The sequence below is a fragment of the Alosa alosa genome, chromosome 18, assembly GCF_017589495.1.
Source record: "Alosa alosa isolate M-15738 ecotype Scorff River chromosome 18, AALO_Geno_1.1, whole genome shotgun sequence".
NCBI lineage: Eukaryota > Metazoa > Chordata > Actinopteri > Clupeiformes > Clupeidae > Alosa > Alosa alosa.
In genome coordinates, this window is record NC_063206.1 from 22843699 (window position 1) to 22853583 (window position 9885).

Consider the following 9885-nt stretch of genomic DNA (forward strand, 5'->3'; position numbering starts at 1 on the left):
TCTACGCTACCTACGTCACATTTATGAAACTCCCGCCCTGTGTCCTGATTGGCTCTACCATAAAATCTGGTGCCGAAATCACTCTCAACGGAAGCGATCCCAGATAGATATGAGTGGAGCTAGGCGGAACGAAATTCATCTGGCGAGAGTCAGGTTATAGTTAAGTAGCAGTAGGCAAAATTAACAAACAAAAGAATATAAGTTACAAACAAACAAACAGACATACCACGGATGGCCCTCTCACAGCCTGAACTAATACAAAAAAACAAATAACTCAGGTGAAAACATTGGTCAGACACTAAACCGTGTGCATTGGTCTCTTTAAAAGCAACAGGTTATCCACAGCCAACAGGCAGGGCGTGCGAGAGATACAATGAAGTCTTAGAATAAAAAATAAAGCCATGTTCTTCCAACAACAAAACCACAAGCAATGCGCCAAACAATTCAAATGACCGGCATTGTTCACCCAGAGACGATGCTACGTATATGATCACCACCCACGGGTGGGCGTGTGCGCCAGCGCTGCAGTTCAACCTTTCCACATACACCTCTGGCTTTAAAGTTCACCGTCCTGGTAGCATACCTATCTACTGCCAAGTCCTGAAGGGGACGGGGGAAACATTTACTTCTGCTACACTGGCAGAGAACTCATGTGGGAGGTGGAAGGGGTTTGAATGCTGTCCGGCAGTATTATGAGTGGAATGTCGGACTCCTCCAGGGGGCGCACGATTGGAAAATCTTCACCTATGCTGGCTAGTGCAAGAAAACCAGAATTGTTTGTGTAGACTGATGGTGAACTGCCAACTGTAGTCAACTGTAAAACTAATAAACTTCATTTTTACGGTTTGTGAAGGGTGCAGCCCCGTTCTTTACTTGGCTAACGCAGGTACAAATAATCTCCTTTACTTTCTTTGGTTGTAGGATAGTCCGCGATTCACATTTGTTTTGGCTACCACCGCAAGTGCATAGGCTACTAAACACTAGGCCTACCCAAGTTCTAGGCTATTCCGTCACATTTATAATATTGCTATAATTCGTTAGTAACAGTCAATACTTTTGCCTGCATCAAATCGCGCATTCGCATTTAGTGTGCATCTACCATAGGCTTAACATGAGTTCTAAGCGTCTTTGTATGCTCATATCTGACTTCACTAGACTACGCACAAATTAATTTAAACTTACACCGCACTTCCATCTTCTGACTAGTTCTCTCGCTTCACTGACAGTAGCTAGAATGCATCAAGAAAACACAGGGAAAACACTGTTCAGTCCACCAAGTCATGATAAGCTATTGGCGCTGCGCAGCACCAGTTGTGATATTTATCCTACTGAGTGTAATCGTAGGTAATGTCATGTATGAAAACTAGTATTGTTAGGCAATACTATAAGTATCAAGTCCAGAGCAGCTGAGGTGTGGCGATGACATCATCAATACGCGAATATGCGCTTTTTTCGCCATCCAAATGAACTCGCAAGAGCTACGGTTTCAGATTTTTCCACCCTGGGACCAGGTTTAAAAAACGTGCGGTTTCGGGCAGTGCGTTTAGAGGATTCGTTTGGACGATCGGCCAAGATGATGCAAAACCTGTGCGTTTAACCCAAAAAGCGTCTCCGTGTGGACGGGGCCTAGGACTACCCTCAACAGGTCTCCAACTGCAGTTGTTACGGAGGCAAGGCTCCCTCCCGATACCCCCATAAGGCTGTGGAGCAGCCAGTGCTGTTGGGCTGGATGAATCTTGACCGGTGGGAACAAGTTTAAGCTCGGAGCGATGCATGGTCTTCCCCATACGGCCTGATCTTATAGTGTGTGCCAATTCCATCCAGACACTCCACAATTTCATACTTGGTGGACGCCCATGTATCCTGGATTTTGTGGCGACCGTGAAAATGGTTCTTGCAAAAGAGTGTACATGTACATTTAGCAGACACTTCTTGACCAAAGTGACTTACATATGTCAGCTATATTACAAGGGATCACATAGTCCCCGGAGCAACTGGGGGATAAGTGCCTTGCTCAAGGGCATAACAGTGGAAGCAAGCCGGAAATTGAAACCGACAACTTTCAGGCTACTGCACGCTAACCCAGCTCCTTTAACCACTACACTACCACCACCCACTAGAAAAAGACTAGAGTGCCAGGTGCTAATATGGGTACGGTGTCAGGACCACCATGCCTACGATATGCCGCAGCCTCTTTGAAGTGTCTCCTAGCACTAGCATAGACAGAACTCAGGTACTCTTGATGTTGCACCACCCAATAAGTCGGTCGACTGTCCCTGTGGTCACCTCCAGTATTTCCAAGTAGGTGGTCGACTGGTAACTGTGGTTTCTGACCGAACATCAGCTCGTATGGGGAGTGCTGTGTGGACTGGTGCACGGTGGTATTATAAGCCAACAGGAGCTGAGGGAGCAACTGGGGCCATTTACTCTTCTTTTCAGGGGGTAAGGTCCTGAGCAAGTCCGGTTACAAGCAAGAAGTAGCTGAATGATGGGCAGCCGTGGCCCACTGGTTAGCACTCTGGACTTGTAACCGGAGGGTTGCCGGTTCGAGCCCCGACCAGTGGGCCGCAGCTGAAGTGCCCTAGAGCAAGGCACCTAACCCCTCACTGCTCCCCGAGCGCCGCCGTTGTAGCAGGCAGCTCACTGCGCTGGGATTAGTGTGTGCTTCACCTCACTGTATGTTCACTGTGTGCTGTTTGTGTTTCACTAATTCACCGATTAAATGCAGAGACCAAATTTCCCTCACGGGATCAAAAAAGTATATATATTTAAGTGTCCTGTTGAAACGTTCACATTGACTGTTCCCCTTCTGGATGATAAGCGGTGGTTCTACTCTTTGTTATGCTGTCACACAGGTGCTTCAAAAGCTCCCCCTCAAAGCTGCGCCCCGGATCGGAGTGGATTCTCCTTGGCACGCCATACACATAGAATCATCTCTCAGTTAGAATCTTAGCTACGGTAAAAGCTCTCTGATCAGGGGTGGGAAAGGCCTGGGTAAACTTTGAAAAATCATCTGTGACTACCATACTCTTGTCCTGTGCTAGCCCAATCCAGGAGAGTAAAGTCAATGGTGATTATCAACAAAGGCTTATGGTGGCTAACACATTTCGCAAGAAGGTTCTGGCTTGGGTTGTCTTGCTTTAGCAACCACAGTGCTCACACTCAGAACACCACTTTTGCACCTCATGCCACATCTGGGGCCAGTAGCACCTCTGGCGTATCAGATCTGTGGTCCTGTCCACCCCCAGATGGCCATGGTTGTTGTGTAGCCTAGTGAGCACTTCCACTCGCAACACCTTGGGCAGTAAAAGCTGCAGCACTGGATCCCTGGAAGGAGAAGCCTGGATCACTCAGTACAAGGTCCCATCCACTTCCTGTATCTGGGACCACTGCTTTATCAGCTGCTGGACTTCCTTTAGTTTGCTCCTCCTGTCTTAACAGGTAGGTGGTCGGTTGTCCCTGTTGCCAAAACCACAGAAATCTGGAAATACAGGGATTAGTCCCTTGCAGGACTTTCAGGTCTCTTTTGGTTCAACCAGGGATGGTGTCCACCATACAAGATTCTGTCACCCAAGAGTCTTGGATAGGTGCACTTGAGGCTTGCATGTTGGCTATTAGTGGGGCTTGTGGGAAGCCTAGAAAGGGCATTGGCATTGCGATTAGCTGTCCCAGGATGATAATGTTGTAATCAAAGAAGGCAAGCTGAGAAACCCAGTACTGTTCCAGAGCACCCAATTTCGCTGACTGGAGGTATTGGAGGGGATTGTTGTCAGTGTACACGGTGGACTTGTTGCCCATGAGATATTCGCAATTTTTTTCTGTGATTGCCCACTTGACTGCAAGGAGTACGAGTTTCATGGCACTATAATTTGACATGTTCCTCTCACTTGGCCGCAAGCCACGGCTAGCAAAGGCTATTGGTCGCCGTAACCCATCCTTCTCCTGTGACAGAACTGCCCCCAATCCTGCATGGCTTGCATCCATTTCTAAGATAAAGGGACAACTGAAATCAGCATAACCGAGGCTCTGAATCCACAAAAAGTTCTGAAGGCAAACCTGAACCTGATTCAATGTTAACTATCCAATATGCAGATGTCTGTAATTTAAATGTATGCAAATTAGTACATAATTAGTGAGATATTGTTAAATTACATCCATAAACATATATTTTCAGAAACTAGGCTAATGCATAAAAATATTGTCTCAACATAAATAATCAACTAATATCAAGGAGTTAATTTTTTTACCCTATATTCACCCGTTCTATGTTGCCTGATGATGTCATCTAAGTGTGAAAATGGATTGTGAAAATTTGAAGACAAAAAGAAATCTTGTTCCTTAGACTCTATAGCAAAATATGCACCAAAAAAAAAAAAAAAAAAATCACAGGAAAATCCAGCGGGATTACACAAGACACCGTATGTGTTTCTCAGCTCCTAAAAGGTTGTGAACCTCTGCTCTCAAACTTCTTGCGCTTTTTGGCGCCCCTAGCTGTCATCGGAAGTGCTTATAACAGAACAAGAGGAAGCTCGTGTTTTGCGCGCAAGAGATTTGTGAGACTTCTTGGCGTTATGCTAACATAGTCTGGGATTTTAATTTTCACGAAAGGTTGGACAGTAGGTGAACATTTACCAGTGTTTCTTATTCTTATTGCCTGTATTTATTATCTGAATAATGCACAAAGAGAATGTTGTAGAAAAAGTGCAAGTTACTGCCACTTAGCTGACTGCATAGCTAACTTAGTAACGCAGGGTTAGCAAACTAGCCTTGCATGCCCATGAAGCTAAGTTAACCTTACTACTAACGTTAGATAGGTAGATACATTTAGCCGGTGGTTAACATAGTCTTGGTTTAATTGTCTGTTTTTTTTATCTGAAAGACACGGAACACCGCCAGTGCATAAATACCTTTACATTAGCTATCCTCGTTAACGTGGCATGTAATGTTAGCCAGTCTCCCGAATTACTTTTTGTAGATAGACAACACGTAACGTTAACGTTTTCAAGTAAACGGTCTTGCAACGTTTGTTCAGCTGTTTTTGAATTCGGGCAACTGCAGCACCGCGTAATGTTTGGTTCATACAGTCGCTGATTGTTTGTCTGTTAACCTTATTCCTAATCCGCTATCAAACTTGGCTATAAGGTTACTCATCTTCTCCTACAATGATAAAGTATGTGCTGTGCTTCTTTAGTTACAGCTGGCATGACTGACAGTGTATGGGCTTGGAGGCTTGCTGACATGTCCTTAGAAAAACATTCATGTTCCACCAGAAACATTAGCCAATGTTACAGACTGATCATCTAATCTCATTCACCCTGCGTCACTTACACATGATGAACACGTGGGTCATGTATATTATACATGTGTTGTGTTTATTTAACAGGTTTCCATGTGAGTGTTTCTGGAAGGAGGGTTGATTGAGTGGAAAGCATTTCTGCCTGGCGTTCGAAACAAGGGGAGTGTGGTGTGACATTGCAACAGGACTTTCCCTGGGCTCATTGGTTGGTGTTGGCTTCTGTTTGAAGAGCAATGGAGCAGAACAACAGTTTGCCCCCTTTCCCCCAAGGACTTGCGTCCCCCCAGGTGAACTACTGTAATACTTGGGTAATGCTTGTGATTGCTTAAATCCCTACAAGAGGAGCCAGAAAGCCTTTACAATTTACAGTGTAAGATCAGAGCACAAAAGTACTTGGCAGAAGTGAGACTCAAGCAATTATTGTGATTGTTACTTATGGTCCTTTTCTTTTCTCTTCACCCAGAGTGTAATGACGCCTGGTCCTCCAATCTTCAGTCCCATGATGCCTTATGGCACTGGGCTGACTCCGCAGCCTGTGCAGAACACCAACAGTCTGTCTGCACTGGAGGAGCATCAGAGGCTGCAGCAGCAGCAACAGCAGCAGGCCTCGGCACAACAAGGGGGGGTTGCAGGCACATCCGGACAGACCCCCCAACTTTATCACTCCCAGGCCATCACCACGACAACGGCACTGCCTGGCAACACGCCACTCTACACCACCACCCCTCTCACGCCCATGACCCCCATCACCCCTGCAACACCTGCATCAGAAAGTTCTGGAATTGTCCCCCAGCTTCAGTGAGTTATGAGTTGAAATTTACTAGTTCAATCTTAATTTTGCCAAATTATTATTATTCTATTAATCATTATGTGGTTACATTGGTTATTTTATTGATTTTTGGTTACGACCTAATTCCCATATTGGACTATGATTTCCAGTCTGGATTTGCATCCTTTAACTCTTTAACTTTGCCCCCCCCCCCCCCCCCCCCCCCCAGAAATATTGTATCCACAGTTAACTTGGGATGCAAATTAGACTTGAAAACGATAGCGTTGCGGGCCAGAAATGCTGAATACAACCCAAAGGTAAGACTTACCAGATTTGTGTAAATATGTACTACCTGACCAAGTTTAGACTGTCTTTACTAGTTGCGTGCATCTCTCCTTTGTTAGATAATCCGTAAGATACATATCTTAATGCAAGATCTACAATAGGATTCCGGGATGATTGATATTAATATAGAATGATTCATTGTTATCATTTGATATGATGTGATGTGATGGGGCTGTGGCCTTACTGATTGTCTACACAAGCTAGGCGAATGCACCCAGCTCTACAGGGAGTTTGGCGCCTACTTGTCTAGCAAAATGTGTTGTCATTCTTTTTTTTTTTTTTTTTTTTTTTTTTTTTTTTTGGTAATGCGAAACTAGGCTGAGTGCCATGTCATGTGTTTTTGATGGGTGTGCAATGTCTGTGTAGCTTGCGTAGACTATGGGAAGGCACTTCAACCAGCCCTAACAATTATTTTGTGTAGATATTTATTTTCAATTCTGAATTGAAATAAGCTGATTTTAAGTATCAGATAGTGTATGTTTCACAAGATACTGAGGACCTAATAATACAACATCTGTCAACTTAATTTGTGTCACACTTCTTTGAGCAAAAGCCAATTAAAACAGACAGTCTGGATGAGCGGCATAGACTGACTGCAGTGTTTCCCACAGAATTGAATTCTATTTGTGGTGGTAGGTTTGCAGAATTAACTTCAATTTAACAGTTTTTAACAAATTAGCGCAGCGTGGTTATTGTAAGGTCTACATAGATGCATATGATGCTAACCAGATTTAAGCACAATTTAGCACAACCTGGAAAAATCATTGTGTGGTGGTCAATGTTGATATTGTGGTGGGCCGCCACAAATAAGTCAATGTATGGGGAACACTGGACTAAATAACGTTGAATGACATCACTTTTTACCATGCTTGTGTTGAACATTTTGATTGTGCAACTAGTTTGCTATGACTGTTGTAGTTCACACTTCTACCCTAATTGAAAACTGTACCAGATGCTGTGCGATGCATCACTTTGAAAGTAGCATTATATGTAACGCTGCAGCTTTGCTTATACTAAAAGCAGCAGCAACAGATTTGTAACTTTAAAGTCGTCCATCAGCCAATTCATGGTGCATTTAAACCAATTCCAGGGGTCCCCTGGTACACTCGCATCTTTCACTTTCAAATCTGTGTCCGATATGTATCAGTGAATCTTTACACCCCTAGTATTTACACACAGCTAATTTTTGTGGTCCTGTATTCCAGCGTTTTGCTGCAGTCATCATGAGAATACGAGAGCCCAGAACGACTGCCCTCATCTTCAGCTCAGGAAAAATGGTGTGCACAGGAGCCAAGAGGTAAACACATTTGTCATTAGGATTTGCACTGCAGTCTCTTCAAACACCCAAATGCATAATAGAATAACTGGTAAATAATGGAAATTATTTTGCCCTATTGTATCAGTATTGGTGTAAATAAAGAATTTAAGACCTCACATTCCAAGTGACTACCACACAATAAGGTTTGAAGAAAATCTGTATTTTGCCTCTTGACCTTTGGCATGTTTGTATGTCAGCATAGTATTTATATAATAATAGTTAGTCTTAACTTTCTTTTCTAAATTTTATGAAATTATTTTTAGATGTGGTCAGCACAGCCTTCAAAGTTCATGTCTTTCAGGTCTCCAGAGTTTAGAACTTTTTGAGAGGCCAACCAAAATGGATGTCTTGTTTGTTTCCGCCTCACAGTGAAGAGCAATCACGCCTTGCAGCCAGAAAATACGCCAGAGTAGTGCAGAAGTTGGGGTTCCCTGCGAAATTCCTCGACTTCAAGATTCAGAACATGGTTGGCAGCTGTGATGTGAAGTTCCCCATTAGACTGGAAGGGCTGGTACTCACCCACCAGCAGTTCAGCAGGTAGGTCTGATTAAGCCACTTTGGCAAGTGTGGTAAAATAAATTAAAAGTAGTGTTTTCTATCCTGGCAAATGTTAGGTATTTGAGCTCTACAGACAATGTCTTCATAGCTAGAATTGTGTGAAGCTAAGTGTAAGGTGCTTAATTTATAGTCATGTCGGTGTATGAACACCATATTTTTCACAAATACTCAGGGCAGAATGTGAGGAGCTTTTTTCTGAATTTGACAAAGTGAATTGTGGAATTGTGCCTTTAAATGCAGTCATTTAGAATGAGACGACCTAAAACCAGTCATTGCAATTAATCAGTGATGCATTTCAGATGAACACATTTAATGGTTTTTTAATTAAAGAAACCTTGGTTTTATAGTTAAAGAGCAAAGTTATTTGTCATTGTTAAATTATGAACCTTTTCTGCTCTTTTTCTTTTTTGCCATGTTCAGCTATGAGCCTGAGTTGTTTCCTGGGTTAATCTACAGAATGATCAAGCCTAGAATTGTGCTTCTGATATTCGTATCTGGTAAAGTCGTACTCACAGGTGAGCATTTCCCTTCAAATTATTTATATTTTTGTAATTTGAAAACTGCACGATCATATCGGCACTCACCTTGTCTCAACTACTCAAATGAATTTGAAATGTCTCACACTTTTTTTTTTATTTATTTTTTTTTTTTTTTATATAAAAGGTGCAAAGGTTAGAGGAGAAATCTATGAAGCATTTGAAAACATCTACCCCATCTTGAAAGGATTTAGGAAAACAACATAAGGATTCTGCACAATGGGATCTTTTGATTCATTTATGCTGTGATCGAATACTTTTGGACATTTTTGTATTAGGCCTGTACAGTTGCATTGATATGTATGAATGTAAGTATGTTTGTGTGTATATATATATATATATATATATATATATATATATATATATATATATATACATCTAGGGCTCCCTCAAGTCACCATACAGGTGTGGCAAAACCAGAGAAGAAATTTGCTTGAACTGATTCATTTGCCTTTTAATGTATTTTAAAGATGGTCCTCCAAGCCTGTTCATCAGTCAATCACATTTTAGGGAAAACATTTTAACATGTTAGTTTTAGTCATTTCTGTACCCATTCACACATTCCTTGTTCTGGTTGATGTTTAAAGTGTACATATGGCTGAGTTCTGTTTCTTGGCATATTTGAAGTACTTACAATGTGTGAACCATTTGAAAATTAGTTAATGGTTTGAATGTGGCTGAATCGGTTTTATGTACTTTTTGAATGGCATCAACCTGTTCTTATAATGGTGGTACAAGAATTGTCTCCTGATTCTAGTCTTTGTAAGAAAAGCTGTTCTGAATGGGGGTGGGGGAGTTGTGGTGGCCAGACAGGCCTTTTTTGTTTTATTCTTTTTATTTAATTTATGTTTTTAGTATATGTAATCCATGTTTTGTTTTTTTTAAAATGAATGAAATGTCACAGTTCTGTCATTTCTTTGTGCATTTTATCATGAGCCACATTGTTTCATGGCTTGGTTTTCCATCTTGCCCCTTTTCAAAAAGCACTCTTCTGTGATCACTTCTAGTTTTGCCCTGTTCATCAGTTCTATCGTGGGCAAAAATAAATCCTTAACTTACCAAA

The 9885-nt window shown here is 42.2% G+C and overlaps 1 protein-coding gene across 2 annotated transcripts; it reads left to right on the plus strand.

The window, feature by feature from the left end:
• Positions 1 to 4501: 4501 nt before the first annotated feature.
• LOC125312075 (TATA box binding protein) lies at positions 4502 to 9885 on the plus strand. Of its 2 annotated transcripts, none has more exons than XM_048270563.1 (8): positions 4502 to 4616; positions 5384 to 5583; positions 5760 to 6094; positions 6295 to 6382; positions 7616 to 7707; positions 8098 to 8265; positions 8707 to 8801; positions 8950 to 9885. In XM_048270563.1, exons 2-8 carry the CDS (start codon positions 5530 to 5532, stop codon positions 9027 to 9029), a joined length of 912 nt encoding a protein of 303 aa, XP_048126520.1. In that variant the 5' UTR covers positions 4502 to 4616; positions 5384 to 5529; the 3' UTR covers positions 9030 to 9885. The 2 variants fall into 2 exon arrangements, with proteins under 2 accessions (XP_048126520.1, XP_048126521.1); XM_048270564.1 differs by having other exon boundaries at positions 4505 to 4608.